The 17,419-nt window shown below is 38.2% G+C and overlaps 1 protein-coding gene across 1 annotated transcript; it reads right to left on the bottom strand.

The window, feature by feature from the left end:
* Nucleotides 1-8,121: 8,121 nt before the first annotated feature.
* Nucleotides 8,122-16,289, bottom strand: PSMB1 (proteasome 20S subunit beta 1). The gene is made up of 6 exons (XM_026705156.2): nucleotides 16,125-16,289; nucleotides 14,611-14,718; nucleotides 13,737-13,818; nucleotides 11,110-11,239; nucleotides 9,616-9,722; nucleotides 8,122-8,437 (listed from the first exon to the last, which is right to left on the bottom strand). Exons 1-6 carry the CDS (start codon nucleotides 16,229-16,231, stop codon nucleotides 8,252-8,254), a joined length of 720 nt encoding a protein of 239 aa, XP_026560941.1. The 5' UTR covers nucleotides 16,232-16,289; the 3' UTR covers nucleotides 8,122-8,251.
* Between the last annotated feature and the right edge of the window lie 1,130 nt (nucleotides 16,290-17,419).

Genomic DNA, 17,419 nt, shown 5'->3' with positions numbered 1-17,419 from the left:
ATCAGCCAAAGCATGTTGACTGGCAGAGCCCTGAAGAAGACACTTTTCTGCTGATCTGCCTGCCATCTGAAATAAGTTTGCCTTTGATAAAGTTTGGAAGACCAGGTTCTGTGACAGAATCCACTTCTTGGCTACATTGCAATTGAGGGGTTGTTGCAATGTCTAGCTAATGAAAAGAAGGACTAGGGATGACATGATGGCAGTATTCCAATATCTAAGGGACTGCCAAAAGAAGAGGGAGGCCATCTGTTCTGTGAAAACACCTGAGGGCAGGACAAGAAGCAATGGGTGGAAACTAATCAAGAAGAGAAGCAACCTAAGGAGGAATTTTCTGTCAGTTAATTCAGTGGAACTGCTTGCTTCCAGAAGTTGTGTATGCTCCAACAGTGGAGGATTTTAAGAAGAGTTTGGACAACCGTTTGTCTGAAATGGTATAGAGTTTCCTGCTTGAGCTGGGCGTTAGACTAGAAGACCTCTAAAGTCCCTTCCAAGTCTCTTATTCTGTTCATATTCTGGTTGCTGTTATTTTGGGTTTTCTTTTGTTTGTATACGCTTTATCGGGCTTCCTATCATTGATCAATTGGGCATAAAGACTAACCCACTAAGGCGCTCAATCTGATTTGAGCAAGCGGATGGGACATTAATTGGGGGGACCCCAGCTATCCAAATGACGGAGTTGATCAAGATGGAAATGGGTCCTCACCGTGAACTCATACGCTTTATAGTGGCCCCCAGAATGTCCCTGACAGTTGTACTTAATATTGATATGAGCAGCTATAGAAACTGAGCAAATGAAGTAAAATAAACAAGGTTGTTCCAAATCTCTATTATAATATTAGCAGATGGTAACTTTTCCTCAATATCCTGACTACAATCTTCTCTAAAAGAATGATACCTATCTGGTTCTTCTGACTGACAGTGCAAAATGAGTAATTTCTCTGGTCTTGAAGGAAGTTGGATTCCCCGCCCCCGCCAACATATACTTTGAGGTGTGAAACTGAATCTAATTTTAATGTTGCACAACAATGGAAAAAGATAGTTGTGAGAAGACAGGTAAAGTCTTTCTAAAATTAATTTTACAAGTGTATTCTGCCTACTCAAACATCACAGAGGTTGCCACTGAGGAAGGAGTTAGGGAAACTTTTAGTCTGGGCAGCTGTTAAAACTGTCCATTTCCCTCTCCATTTGGCTGAAGGAGTAAATGTAGCACCAAGAAGATTGTGAGTCCACTCTGCATCTAGCAAACAAACACTTATCACCCTGTATGTTTGTTGCCACATCTGCTTAAGGGATGGGATTAACTATCTGCTTAATGTCACACATCATTATCCTGCATTTAAAAGATCCTTCCAGCCAAATCTGAGAGGGGGAAACCAATTGCTAAGCATGAGATTTGTGAGAAGGGTGGCTTTCCTGAAATCTAATCAGAACAGAAATACCCCATGCATGGAAGGGATGGTAATAGCTTTTGTTACTGGCATGCAGGCAATATCAAGTTCCCCTCAAGTCCCTTCAGATTAGAAAAACGGCTTATTTTCAATGATGGTAGAGATAGAGATCAAAACGGACCAGGATCTGAAGGACTGAAGGACACGGTGGGGAGGAGGGTATCATTTCCTGTAACCTTTAATACCTTCCATAGTCATTGTACAGGGTAGTTCAGAGCTCTGGTTTCCATTTGATCCTTCTGCGTGTTTGGATCACCTCCTCCCATATTAAGATTTATTATGAGATTGAAATCACTTCAATTTACTATTTCTAAGAAAAAATATGTAGAGGAAGTCAAGGAGGAGGAGGAGGGGAGGGGGAGGAGGCCTCTACTGTGGAAACATGACAGTCTGAAAGGATGGTACATTCTACTTCCCATTCTCATTTGAATCAGTAGTTATCAGAACTTTGTATACTATAAGAATATGCTCCAAATGTATGTTCAACCACAGAGAAGGAAACATGATTCAGTGACATTAGGACATGCTCTGGAAATTGAAGATTTCAGACTCGGTCAGTGCCATCTCAGGGGCATTTCTCACGGTATCCAAAAGGATCTGATAGCAGATGACAGGACTTATTAGTCAGGGAACTACTGCCACTGTGAACAGGCAAATCAAGTTTTCTGCCTCAAACATGGCAAGCAACAGATCGTGACAAACCACTGCCATTTAAGAAAAAACTCAGCTGATACGATATGGCACATATAATAATCTGAACCAAACGTACATTCAAATAGAAAATGATTTTTGTGTGTGATAAATTTGTTCAAAGGGCTTTTTTAAAATGTTCATTCTGTAGCTGAGAGCAAATAGATTGCAATTCTAACTTATCCTATCTTGTAAAAGACTTGCCTTGAGGATCTTATTTAAAAAAGAAGTTGAAAAAAAAGTAAAGGCATTTTTGAGATTTTTAGAAGTGTGCTTTATGTATAAATGTCATTAATGTGGGATGAAACAGGAAAAGAAACTGAATATGCATAACAAGGTGATACCTTAATATCCTACAAATTGAGCCAAAAGAAGCAGTAAGCTTTCAGGTTCTCCAGAACATGGAGATAAAGATATCAAACCACTATGGATTAAAATTTTAGATATTTTCCCCATCAACAAACATGGTTATGGTTGGTTTTTATGATCACATATATTCACTCATTTAATTGTCAAAATGACATGAACATGTAGGGTTTTGTTTTGTTTTTGCCGAAGCCACGTTTAATATTAGTCCAGATTAATTCAGATTCAGCTAGCAGAGGGATTGCTGCTACTGCGGCATGGTTAAAATACAACTGTTTGCTCAGTTAGCAAATAAATGCACACAGAGAGAGAAGGGGCGGGGGCCGAGAGAATGCATGGGTCCACCTTCTGGCAAACTGAAACCTCATCAGCTAAATGGCAAACTGCACACCGGGCTAAACTTAAAAACTCCAACCCACAGAATGAACCACAAAACTCTAAGAAGTATTGAACAATGAAGAGCATTCAAATGAACCCATTCATTGGTCTGGATTATTTTCAGATCAAATTTAAAGTGGTCATTGCCTTCCCATTTGTGGTGACTATGGCTTTCATTAAAGTATTCACGTTCCCTTCTTCCCATTTCTATCTGGAAATAAATGTTAACCCATGTGGAAAAGAGATGATAGGCTACTGATTAAATTCTTAGGTGGTACTGCACTGTGGGCTTCTGGGCATCATAAAACATGTTTATTGCAAGACTTTCATTAAACAAAATATATTGTGAACTGTTTTGTCCTGTACATACCTTATCTCCTCAGAATAATGTTCAAAACTACTTAGGATCAAGGATATGTTATGCAGTAAAAGCAAATTGATTTCAGTAGCTTTTGGAGAACATTCAACTCACAACTGACAGTGAGAACATGGCCAAAGATACTTGTAAGCCCTTTTCGAGATTCTAAACTGTGCACTGATAACTGAACATTCATGTGTTTGAATGAAAACTACTTAGGATTAAAATTGGATATCTCTGTGGGCTGACATTACACAAACGTGAAAGAGTATTGTATGATTGCTATACCAGATGGCCTACTTAGGAAGATGATCCATGAACAAAAAATAAACTCATTATCCAATTAAAATGGGGGATTTCTGAATCCTCTGATCCAGAATATGACTTTGGCTTGGTGCTTACATAGAATAGATGGACGGCTGGACTTTGAGTCATTCAGGGCCTATTAGCTGTGTTTGATGATCATAATGGCTGAGCTTGTTTGAGGAGGGACATTAATAGGTGATGGAGCTTGTTATGCTTAAGGCTTTATGACAGCAGCAGCAAATGTTATCTTCCAATCTTATTAAATAGTGTGTGATAATTTTATCATAATAAAACAAAACCAGACAAGATGATTGTAGGAATTGCAAAAAGGGGATGTCCCCGAAATATGCATACCAGCCGTTCCCAGCTTGTCACTTTGAACTGAAAGTTTCATAGATTTGCATTTACAAGGGACCAACTATAATTAAATTAGGTAAGCAATATTCAACAAGCCAGTGTGATGTAATAGTTAAGGCATCAGGCTAGACACCTGGAAACTGTGATCTCTAGTCCCGCCATAGGCACAAAGGCAGCAGGATAATCAAGGATCAATCATTCCCTCTCAGCCCTATGAAGCTGGCAGTGGCAAACCACTTCTGAAATCATGCCAAAAAAACCACAGGAATTTGTCCAGGCAATTGCCAGGAGTCAACAGTGACTCAAAGCAACCAAAATCAAAAACCCCATCAAACAAGTGTTTTAAAATGTTCACTTTGTTCTTGTTGCATCTCTGTTCCAAATAGCTTATACACAATGCATATTGTGTATCCATTCCATTTGTCTTTACAAAATTTCTGTGAGACAAGGTTTTGATGGCTGTACAGTAGTCCCCATTCAACAACACTAATTAGCACCGAGAACTCCATCATTATATGACAATTATTGACACTATCATAAGTGAAAAAACCTTGTGACATCAGGTTGGCAAAGGTTGGCATACATATTTTATGTAGTCCTTGTTGCTGTTAAGTAGCAATAGCACTTAAGACTTTCCGTGCTTTATAGCCCTCTCTAAGCGGTTTCGTGTCAGCAAATTGCTCCAGCAATCTGGGTCCTTATTTTACCGGCCTCGGAAGGATGGAAGACTGTCAGCCATGAGCCTGTCAGGATTGAATTGCTGGCAGTTTGCAGAATTAGCCTGCAATATTGCATTCTAACCACTGTGCCACCATGGCTTTCATGTAACTTGCAACTTCCTGCTAGCTTCCCCGTTGACTTTGCTTATGGGGAAGCCAGCAGGAAAGATCATAAACTACAGTGATGTGACTGCAGGAAACTGCTAGTCAGAAGTGCAGACTGGTTGTTGAACACCCAAAACACAATCACATGACCAAAAGAATGCTGAAATGGCCACATCTTCAAGGATCCATTGCATGTGCTACTCATTTAGTGTCATCTTAGATCACTGAATGAGTGATCATTAAATGAAGGCCACCTATGACATTTTGAAAATGGGCTTCTCTTATTCTAATCAATAGTTTAGCCCCACCTTCCTCTTTGCACTGTGTTATGCCTGCAATTGATGGAATTCCCAACCAATATGAGAAGAATTAGGTTAGGAAATGCTATGCAGTTGGCACTTTCACTTTTCACATAGCATGCACTATTTAGTTGTGTTAAAAATGAGGAATTAAACCTATCAGGAGACCTTATCCTTGACTGTTTAGCTAGGACTGGGAGGAAGCATAATACAGAAACCTCTAGAAGGATTGCTCATCCTAATTTATATCAGGGCTTAAGTTTTCATGGCATGGTTCATAGCGAACATCACTATTTTTTTTATTTAGGCAAAAAAAATTTTTTACAAGACATGATTGCTAGAGTAATTGCATCCTTCATCAGTGGTCACTCTACCTACGTTACAGAATTATAGCGTACAACAAATTCAACCATCACAAACAATGGGAAAAGATGTTGGAGGTGGAGACTAGCAACATCTGATGGACAAAAACCTCCCCCTAGTCAAGATGCTGGAGATGTAACTCCTGAATGTTGCCTGAACTGTTGCATAAAAGACAACATATATGCTGTGATCCTAACAGCAGGATTTAGTATGCAGAGGAAATGTGAGAGCTTAAACTGATTCATCTCAGAGATGATAGAGGACACTTAGCAGAAATCCTGTTGCTATTCTGGTGAACATCAGCTAAAAGGTATCAAGTGCAGAAAAGAACAAGGTATAAAAGGGCAACATCTAGCAAGGAAAGGTTGGAGAATCTGTAATGTTTTGGTATTTAGACATATTGGTAATGGGAATATATGGCAAAGGAGGATAAAATCATATATACTACTTAGGGAGAAAGAAATTTGGACTTCCATTGCTATAAAAATTAAAACTTGGGTTCACCAAATAAAACTGACTGGTAAGCAATTCAAGACAATATTGTATTAATATCATCCTGATTTCTATCTATGAAAAATAAAGATAGCATCTATGTTCTCCTGACAAGAGCTTCATGCTAAGACAAATATTCTCATATTATGAAAATACCTGCCTAGGAAGATGTTAACAGATATAGAGACATAATATGTTAAATTTTCATCATCTGTTTAGAGAACTACCATTCAGATTTTCCATGATTCTTAATGGTAGGATCTCTTCTCTTTAAAATAACAATGCTGCCACCTAATGGCCACTAATGCAAGAGCTTTGCCAAACCCTTTGGTAGAAAAACTGTCCTTGAATAGCAACACAAGGAGTTTAAACAAGTTAAAGACTATGGGGAACCTAGCATTTTCTCATCCATCACTTAGAACCAAAGGGGGTGGGGTGGGGGGAATCCAGTTTTTTTCATAATGAGATATACCAATGTATAAAAACTGTTCACAGACCAACTCTTTTACTGATTTTAGTACACAAAAAGGAATGGACTTTCACCATTCCAGGTGAACAAGTGAAATTGCCGTGCGACATGGATGAAATACATTCATCTTAAATCAGACTATCTAGCTTCAGATGAACCATCTTTTTGGACTGGAACGTCTGGTTTCCAATTTTAATGAAAGAATCACCTTTTTAGAGAGGCACAGATCTTACTCTCTTCTTTCATGTACAGTGTCATAGGAGAATGTAAGTTGGAAGTTCCAGGAAAAGGATACATGAATTCCATTCATATTTTACTTACAAAAGCAGAAATACACAAAACGTTCTGCCTGTTAAATAAAGGACCATCTAGCCCAGTGGTGACCAAGTATAGTAACTTTACACATGCTGGCTCAGGAATTCTGGGAGTTGCCACACTAATCTAGCCCAATATTATCAGCACTGATGAATGATGACATTTGGGCCAGTTGTCCAGTTTTGTTCTGGAGATGCTGCAGGTTTAATTTGGAGTTCTTACGCACATGGCATGATCCTTATTGCCAATTTGCAGCCATTTCCATGCATGGTTTAGCAGCAATTAGGTTGCTTACATCCATATTCCTTAATAAATTACCAAAGGTGACAGAGGTTTGCTGATTACTTGCAAAAATATTTTGGAACAATTTTCAAGCAGAGACTGAGAAAGATACATGACACTGTACATGGAAATCTGGGGAGTGGAAGAAGAAAAGACAAAAGAAGAAGAAATGCATACTGCAGTGTCATAAATGCAAAAGTCTACTCCTTCTGCATCTGGTTCATTACATTGCTTTCAAGTATGTAAGGGATGAAGCTTGCTTTATGTCGACATTATACACATTTCATCGCGTTGACAAAATCTTGGTTTTTCTGTACTCTTGGCACTTTATCATTGTTTGCTGAAAATTTTAATTGTACGTTAGGGAGCAATGTTTGAATAATTAACCTTGCAAATTTTTCTTCTGAGGGTGCTACAGTATTCTGTGGAACAATGCTGCTTTTAAAAAAATGATTCTGGAGAAGTGCTGAACCTCATCATAGCATCTTTCCTTTATGCTACTAATTACAATTTTATTTAGGTTCCTGTAAAAGTCTAAAAGATGTGGCTACTTTAGTAGAGATATTGCACTTACATCCTAAAGCACTTCTTCTGAATAATTTTTGAAAAATGCAATCAGTATTTCAGAGGAATTATCCATCAATAGTTTCAGCAAGTGGTATCATATGGTTGATATCTACACTTAGAAGCAAAGTAAGGTCAGGCCTAATTAGTACTTAAATAGCTCAGTAGGGAATACCAGGGTTTAGGTCAAGGCAGGGAAGTTTTAAAAAAAAAAATCCCAGGAGGCAAGACAACGGAAAATTACTTCTACTGTATAATGCTGAGAGGAAAACTACACCTCATCGGTTTTCTTTTTGTTTTAATAAATTGGTACCAAGAAATGAGAGTTCCTCAACTGCTATTTTCTAAAAATGCATATTATATATAGATATGCATATAAGTTCTTCATTCACATGGCTACTTTTAAGCAGGATGTCCTCTAGAAATGTTGACATTTCAAGAATTCCCAGCCAGCTTGCCTATAGAAATACACAACGAATGAATCATGCGGCATTTAAGAAATTCCTTGTATCCTGCATCAAATAAAATTTCAGGTTGTACAATGAATACATTCTCTCCACGACCTAAGATCACATAACCCAAAGTCTATTTATAGAACATGCCATGAAACTTTAACAATGAAGCATTAATTTCTTTATTCCTTATTTTAATTTATCAAATGTTAACATGCTACCTGTAAACAATCTGCATAAAAAAATGACTGTTAGAGACCAAGCATTTTAACTTGAATGATGCAGTGGTTAGTCTCTTCTTAATGGAAAGCTTTCTTCTTTAATTCCATCTTTTGTGATAATGCAGATCTTTAGTGCATCTCCTGTATAAACATCTCTTTCTGCAGCAGAAATGAAGACATCTTTTACCAGCTGCAAAGCCTTTTCCAAGGACAAAGGCAATTGTCTAGCACCCTCCATGTTCTTGAGGCCAACCTTTTAAAAAGAAAAAAAAACATTTTAAATACTGATGATGTTACCTAGTTAGGGTAATTAAACATTTGCAAGAAAACAAGCAAGCTCAGACAGCACCAAAGACCCCACATTTTAAATGCTTTATAGCAGAGGTCTCCAAACTTGGCAACTTTAAGACTTGTGGACTTCAACTCCCAGAATTTTATGCTGGCTGAGGAATTCTGGGAGTTGAAGTCCACAAGTCTTAAAGTTGCCAAGTTTGGGGACCCCTGCTTTATAGCTTGGTAGAACAAGTCTGTGTTGATTAGAAAAGTCATGATTCAGCATTACATTATAACAATTTCATCTGAATGTAGCAAATCAACATACTGCAACAGCAAAGATGTTCTTATCATTTAAATAAAAGTAGCGTTCAGATCAGTGAGAAGTATCAAGAGGGATGAAGCTGCACTTGTACATGAGCAGACTTCCAATGTCCATGGCTGAACACAGCTGATTAGATTGCAGTGCGGTTTTGTAGGAACACTCACACACATTCTACCCAAATAGAAATGATTGTCCTCTCATTTATTCACAGAGAACCTGTCAGGAATTGCACAGCTGGTGTCCAAATGGAGTCAGAGACACTGAGACCAACCAATATTATATAAAATAAATATATGTAAATAAGGTAGGCAAACGGGAGCATCAACAGAGAAAGAACATCAGGAGGTAAATCACAGAAAGCACACACAGGAAAAAAGGTGGGAAACAAGGAAATTCTCTCTTTTCACTCACAGCAACCAATCACAGTTCAGATTCCCTCATGCAGTGGCCAGCTCTTTTGAACCAATTAACTATAACTCTGTGTTCTTACTCATTGTCCAATGAAAAATACACAAGCTATTAAATTTTAAGTGTCTTAACAAAACCTAAAACTAGTAGGCAAGAGAGAGAAACCAAGTTGTACAAAACTTCAATCTAGGCTTATAAGGCTCATTTTAAACTGCCATAAGCAGAGTTGCAACAAAATGTCAGTGGTTATGAATTTACTTTTCTTATTCCTACATTGTTTTCACATTGTGGCTTAAGGTGATGGATCCTTTCATCTTTTGAAAAATTATTTTGATAGCTCCCAAATAATTTCAAGTATTTTAGAAAGAGTTAAGGCTCCAGATGTCACTATATCAATACATGCACAATAATGGAAGAAGATTTACCTGATTGTCCAGCAGAGGTTGCAGCATGGCACTCGCTGATCCACCAGCTTTGAAACTATCTCTCTGGTAGGATCCTACTGGATCAAAACTGTATACTGCACCTTTCCCTAGAAAAGTAAATAAAATACATTTAAAGCAATGTCAAATGCTGGAATAAGGGGATTTGACAGTTAAGTGCAGTGCAATAAAATTGATTCAAAATGATAACCACTAATAAAATGAGGACACAGTACAAAATAATGAACCAGGTTAAACCACCTAATGCAAACGGAAAGATTTGTGTTTCCTAGACAGAACTTTAGTTTAAACAGAACTTTATTTAACCTGCATTTTAACAGGTATATCTATTTAGCAGGTGTAATGTATTAGAATAGGTATGACCCCTAACTGATTGCAACATAAAATGCATATAAATCTAAATAAATAAATAAAAATTTTCCACTATGTAAAAAGTATAAAGTCTGTAACATATTTCCCAAAATTTTGCTACAGAATGTTTATTGTAAATGGAGAAATGAAACAATATTTGTATTTGCTTCTTTTCTTAATAAACATAATCACTATGAGTGATTTCCCCCACAAAAATTTTAAATTAAAGACTGGTAACAATAGCTAAGAGCATATACTAAATGCTTACTATTCAGTGATGAATATTAAATATTTCTACCTATTATTTTAGATTTTTTGCAGTCTAGATTTTCTTGGTTTACAAAATAAAAAAATAATTGGTTCCAAACAGGAATCATATTGATAGAAAGAAAATTTTGATTCTGTGCTTGTGGATATGTAACAATTAAAAATGGAAATCTTTGTTCCTTGTTCAGACTTCTTCTTTGGGCCCCTTGCAGGACATAACACTGCAAGGAGTTCTTCAAACTTAGAAGAGGCTTTTCAGGAGAGACAAGCCGAGGATAAAAGCCAGCTGCACTTGTCTGTTGAATGCTTGTCTTTTGATCCAACCTTATATTTGTTTGTTTGAATTGTATGTTTAGAAAGATGAAACACTCCTAATAAAAAACAATCCTTCCTTTGAGAATTGAACATAAATAACCAAAGAGGGTTTTTTGCCCCAGTTTAAATTCCAAAAAATTTAACCTATTCCACTATGGAATAAGTTCAAATGAACCTGTTTAAATATCAGAGGACTGCACTTTAACCACCAACTGTGATTCATACCACAGTAGAAAACTATTATGGTGAAACCATATGCTCTACTAAAGATTTACACATTTATCAATATGCAATTACTATCCTGAGATTTACATGTTTGGGGAATAAATTTAAGTAATCTTTACATTATAGCATACGTGCTAAACCAAATACTGCCATATTCATATTAAAATACAATCCACATCAGAAAGATTTTACTATTGACATAGTAATTTCAGAATCATATTGTAAGAATTCCTTTATTTTCCCACTTAAAGCTATTATCCAATATCTCAAGGGAGGTGATTTCCTTGCACTTTTACACTAATCCAAACAGAACTTTACCTTCCTCATCCAATCCACCAATTATGTTGTACACATAATAAGGGAAGAAGCGTCGGGAGTACAGGATTGTAGAAAGCATGGCTGCAATTGCGCCTGAACTCATGATCTTGTTATTGGAATGCTTGTACATCTGGAACATATTTACAACAGAAGCAAGTAAATGTTATTGCTAAAGTTGTTCCCAACACAAATTAAGCAGCAAGCTACCCACTGAAAAAAATATAACACAATGAAAAAAGCACTCATTTGCTGTAACCAGGAAAAATAACCAAACTCATTAATGAAAAAATTAATAAAGCTGATTATTATACTGCACCCTCCAAGTCAGATTAATTTTCTTCTTTTGCTACAGCTATCACTGAATTTCTAATTTTGGTTACAAATTCAACTCTTATATACAAGTTTGCAATGAGCTTTTCTAACACCCATGACCACTCATTATTACGTTTCCTACATTTCACTTATGCAACCAAGGTTAACAACAAAAAGAATGCAGCAAATTATTTTTGTGACTTCCACTACCTTTTAACAAACACTATACAAGTGAAATATATTCTAGCATCTTCCTTAAGGAAACATTCATTTGAATGCTACATGGCAATAGATCTATTAACAATTTATAGAATAATAAACCAAATACACTGCTCAAAAAAATAAAGGGAACACTTAAACAACACAATGTAACTCCAAGTCAATCACACTTCTGTGAAATCAAACTGTCCACTTAGGTAGCAACACTGATTGACAATCAATTTCACACGCTGTTGTGGAAAGCATAGGCAGTTAGCAAGACATCCCCAATAAAGGAGTGGTTCTGCAGGTGGTGACCACAGATCACTTGTCAGTTCCTATGCTTTCTGGCTGATGGTTTGGTCACTTTTGAATGCTGCTGGTGCTTTCACTCTGATGGTAACATGAGATGGAGTCTACAACCCACACAAGTGCTCAGATAGTATAGCTCATCCAGGATGGCACATCAATGCAAGCTGTGGCAAGAAGGTTTGCTGTGTCTGTCAGCGTAGTGTCCAGAGCATGGAGGCGCTACCAGGAGACAGGCCAGTTCATCAGGAGATGTGGAGGAGGCCGTAGAAGGGCAACAACCCAGCTTCAGGACCACTACCTCCACCTTTGTGCAAGGAGGGACAGGGGGAGCACTGCCAGAGCCCTGCAAAATGACCTCCAGCAGGCCACAAATGTGCATGTGGCTGCTCAAATGGTCAGAAACAGACTCCTTGAGGCTGGTATGAGGGCCTGACGTCCACAGTGCAGGTTGTGCTTACAGCCCAACACCATGCAGGACCTTTGGCATTTGCCAGAGAACACCAAGATTGGCAAATTCGCCATTGGCGCCCTGTGCTCTTCACAGATGAAAGCAGGTTCACACTGAGCACATGTGACAGACCTGAGAGGGACTGGAGACGCCATGAACATTCTGCAACATCCTCCAGCATGACTGGTTTGGCAGTGGGTCAGTAATGGTGTGGGGTGGCATTTCTTTAGGGGGCCGCACAGCCCTCCATGTGCTCACCACAGGAAGCCTGACTGCCATTAGGTACTGAGATGAGATCCTCAGACCCCTTGTGAGACCATATGCTGGTCCGGTTGGCCCTGGGTTCCTCCTAATGCAAGACAAAGCTAGGCCTCATGTGGCTGGAGTGTGTCAGCAGTTCCTGCAAGATGAAGGCATTGATGCTATGGACTGGCCCGCCCGTTCCCTAGACCTGAATCCAATTGAGCACATCTGGGACATCAGGTCTCACTCCATCCACCAACTCCACTTTGCACCACAGACTGCCCAGGAGGTGGGGGATGCTTTAGTCCAGGTGTGGGAGGAGATCCCTCAGGAGACCACCCACCTCATCAGGAGCATGCCCAGGCATTGTAGGGAGGTCATACAGGCACGTGGAGGCCACACACACTACTGAGCCTCATTCTGACTTGTTTTAAGGACATTACATCAAAGTTGGATCAGCCTGTAGTGTTTTTTCCCACTTTAATTTTGAGTGTAACTCCAAATCCAGACCTCCATGGATTGCTAAATTTAATTTCCATTGATAATTTTTGTGTGATTTTGTTGTCAGCATATTCAACTATGTAATGAACAAAGTATTTAATAAGAGTATATCGTTCATTCAGATCTAGGATGTCTTATTTTTGTGTTCCCTTTATTTTTTTTGAGCAGTGTAGTTTACAGAATATAAAAGATGAAACTTGGGGAAAAGAACAGTAAGAAATCTTGTCCCAAAGGTGCTTTTTTGTTTTAGGAAAAACAAAGTCCAGTTGCCTTTGGAAAAAGCACCTTTGGGATACTCATGACATGGATGACCGAGAATCTCCACAGAACAGACATTTGTTTTGGATATTTTCTGGTTTTTTATATATATATATTGTGTTTTTTACTGTGATGCAAATTATATGTAAATTAACACTAGCAAAAAAGTTGTCTTATGTAACAGTCTGAGCAAGCAGAAATGCAGAATTCATTATATGTACAGGGATGAAACAGAGATTTAAGTGCTAAATATCAAAGAGAGGGCTGTGAACACTCATATAAATCTAAGTACTATTGCTAAATTAATATAGCAAATGAGTACAATTTCACCACTAAGCCAAATACAATAACTTACCTTCAATCTTGCCTCAAGGATTTTAGTAAGGGTAAGACAGTCTCCATGAAATCCACTGCAGCCAATAACTGTTGTATCTGTCCTGTACAAACACAGTATTGATAAGATTGTAAGTAATTTTGACAGACTACAACAATATATTTTCCTAGGGTTATTTTATTTGCATATTTACATACTGCAATAATCGATGTCAAATGTGAATTCCTCCTGTTTAAATTTTCATAAACCATTGGAGAATGTTTACTACTTACAATTCTAGAACTAAAAGTTGGCTTTGGACTCAAGTGCTATGATTCTACGCAAACAGGATCTGTGTTCACTAAAGTGTGGTGACCACAAAGTGTGAACGTGTATATATAGTTCACAATACGCCATTATAGGATTATACTTACACACAGTGTGATTCTATTTATTTACTTTGATGGCTTAGGAGGGAGGGGTTGACCAACTTTATTGATTGTATGTTCACTGGCAACTACCATTCATTTATTCATTAGAGTCATCAAAATGATTCTGGGTGATGACCAAAATTAACAAATTGGTGGTATCATCATGAATTTTTCATAATATTTTTGATATGTAATACTATATGTGCGGGGTGCTGAAACCTGTCATTTCAAGCCCTTTGATGAAAGAATACACTTTACTTGGAGAAGCTGAAAAATGTATTATCCTAATAGAAGTATTAAAACAGGCTGTCAAGTAAAGCATCTTATTTTATGTAACATTATTCGATTTAACAGATAAATTTAATATCAGATTGTTTTAACACAATTTTAGTATTTTGACATAAAAATAAAATTTTAATGGGTTTGTTCCAGATATGACTAAGTCTGTATCGAACTCATCAAAATATCTACCACTTTAAACTTACAGTTTATAACATTTAGGGCTCTCCCGGCTATGAATGGCATAGTCTTCACTCAGTCGGGTATCTGATGCGACAACAACAAAATCTTCACCAGCAATTGCCAATATGGTCCTAAGCAAAAAAAATATTATTTTTTGTAATTGTTTAGCCTTCATTCGTTTAAATTACTCTGAAATCTTAAAATTTGAGCATTTTACCTTCAGCTGTGCATTTTTTACTTTTTTCAAAAACATAAGAGGATTATACTCAGGGGCTCATAGCCATAAAATGAAAAAAAAATCTGTGGCTTCAGTCAGACTTCAATAGCTTTGGAAAAGCTGGGGCAACACTTCCCAATGATGATACATATGAGCACACAGTATGAGCTAGGGAGAAGAGGGTTGCCTCAAAAACGTTTACTTTTTAGAAACAGCAGGGAACTTCTCCACCACTCATCCTATACAAAGATAGTTCTAAGTATCCATTTCTCACTCAAGTTGGTAAGAAACTGTTATTCCAATTTGCCACAAGTATGCATGGATGGAGATTTCAGGATCACATTGCACACTTATGCCCCAAGATGCCCTCTTTTAGTTTAGATGCTAGATGCTATTTAATTAACTTGGAAGATTTCCCTAGTATTTTTATCCACATTTAAAAATTACTGAATACACTAAGAAGGCAAGCTTTTAAGGAAAACTGTTGCCTTTCTTTTAAAATGTACGTGTAATATTTAAAGCTCCTAATATTTGGGGTTCCCAAGTAAGCTGGATAAAGAACAAGAAGCAGCCTATAAGAAAACTGAAGGTGGAATCTGAAGCAGGATAAAACACTGCTGCAAATAAAAACTATTAGTCAGTTTCCAAAAGGCAAACAAAAACTACCTTACACTCTTACTTTGTGCATTAATATTTGTGCCAAGGAAGCTTCCCTTGGAGAGTTATAACTATTTAGGAACTTGTAAATCAAAAGCAAAAACTTGTGCTAGCTTTAGAAAATCACTTTTGAATTATAGCTCTGGCACGAGATAATTTCAACCAGTTGCTACTGGAAATTCAGCCTTGCTTAAAATTCTGGGTCACCTTTGGAAGAATCCTTACATTTAATGCACCACCAAACCCCCCTGTTATGCTCTGCTGCTGCTTCTAACGTCAAGGTAAATTAGCCTTTGTGGCTCTGATGATCCTGTTGAGTTTTACCACCCTTTGTATCCATTTAGTTAGAAGCCACATCAGGGTTTATAGATTCAGATTTACAGAGTTGGAAGGAACCCTGTAGGTCATCTAGTCCAACCCGCTGCCCAAGCAGGAGACCCTACACCATTTCTGACTAAATGGCGGTCCAATCACAAGTTTTTAAGTTATGAAAGAAACACGAGCTTGAAGAAAAAAAAACAATACAATTGTTGTTTTCCTACTTCGCAGGGAGATGAGAAAAAGAAACTAAAACCACTGGGGAGAGAATGCTTTGTCGAAAGGCAGGATCGGTCTTAAAGAGAGAGGAAGTATCCAAAGAAAAGCACCCAATGAAGCGCTTACCCGCCATTGAAAGTATACGGAGAGAAGCGATGTTGCACCGCAGAGCTCTGCCTAACCTCTCTAGGCAACCCGAACACAGGTTCAGCGAAAGCAGCGGCCGACAACATCCTTGCTCCAAATCCACCGGTTCCCCCGCTTGCTTGCTGTCTCACGGCAAGATGGCGGAAGCGGAAGCGGAAGCGGCTAATGTCGCCGTCACAGCGCCCCCTCTGACGAGGCGGGGAATGAAAAAGCTCAATTGGAAGGGGAGGCTGCAGGAAAGGTTCTCCGGTTGCGCGTCCGAGACGCGGGACCTTTTTAACGACAGGGCAAGTCCCGTGAAAGTTGGGTTTGCACAACTCGCGTGGCTGAAGCGTCGTTGGCTGGTGGTATGAACGCAGCTAACTGCTTAGAGAGGGCTGTAAGGCACTGTGAAGCGGTATATAAGTCTAAGTGCTATGGCTAATCTCTGGAGATCTTGCTGGCTCAAAGCTGTGAAGATCACGGTTGAGGAGGACGGCGTCAGCCAGGGTAAAATCGAACTGGGCATAATTAGAGAAGAGAGTATTTTTTGAAAAAGAGGACACGCACCCGGGAATCGTTTCCAGTCTTTCCAGCAATTGTTGGACTGTGAATTAAAAACGATGCCATATCTCTCCAGGATGGGGATCAGGGCACGGAGGGCTGGACTAGAAGACCTCCAAAGGTCCCTTTCAACCCTATTGTTACTATGTTGTAAGAGATGGCTGGCATGTAGGCATTCCTTAATGCTTGTGGTAAACTATTGGAATAAAATGAGCAAAAAATGGAAATTATCCCAGGGAAAATTCAACTGATGGTGTATATGGCAGACTTCAACTGATTCATTACTTTTGTTAGAAATTCTTGAAATCTGCATTTTGAAATTAGAACACGGGAATTGCTGATAGAAAATTCATACAATAGGCAGAACTAAGTCACACCATAGCTTTTCTGAACACTGAAAGGCAGCCTGCCTATGGAGTACAGGTACTCCTCAACTTATGACCACAATTGAGACCAAAATTTCTGTTGGTAAATGAGACATTTAAATTAGTTTTGCTCCATTTTCTTGCCACAGTTAAGTGAATCACTGCAGTTCATAAATTAGTAACCCAGTTGCTAAGCAAATCTGGCTTCCCCATTAATTTGATTTAAGGGGCGTGCATAAGTGCACCATCATGCCTACTGTCTCTGTCCTATTGTCCCCATTAATTCGTACCTATTTCCTGTATTCTTACTCATGTTTATACTTATACCTATTATTTTGTAAGTGATTGACAAATCAAATAAATAAA

Source organism: Pseudonaja textilis, chromosome 1, assembly GCF_049901715.1.
Source record: "Pseudonaja textilis isolate UNSWEBS1 chromosome 1, rPseTex1.2, whole genome shotgun sequence".
Taxonomy (NCBI): domain Eukaryota; kingdom Metazoa; phylum Chordata; class Lepidosauria; order Squamata; family Elapidae; genus Pseudonaja; species Pseudonaja textilis.
This window is presented reverse-complemented; position numbering and strand designations above follow the sequence as displayed.

What these genes read in the sequence shown, in the direction of transcription:
- PSMB1 (XM_026705156.2), bottom strand. Translation starts at nt 16,231, where the DNA reads ATGTTGTCGGCCGCTGCTTTCGCTGAACCTGTGTTCGGGTTGCCTAGA. An exon ending in AGCCCTAAATGTTATAAACT is followed by an intron (nt 13,819 to 14,610) that starts GTAAGTTTAAAG and finishes GTGTTTGTACAG; the next exon opens with GACAGATACAACAGTTATTG. An exon ending in TGGTGGATTGGATGAGGAAG is followed by an intron (nt 9,723 to 11,109) that starts GTAAAGTTCTGT and finishes TTACTTTTCTAG; the next exon opens with GGAAAGGTGCAGTATACAGT.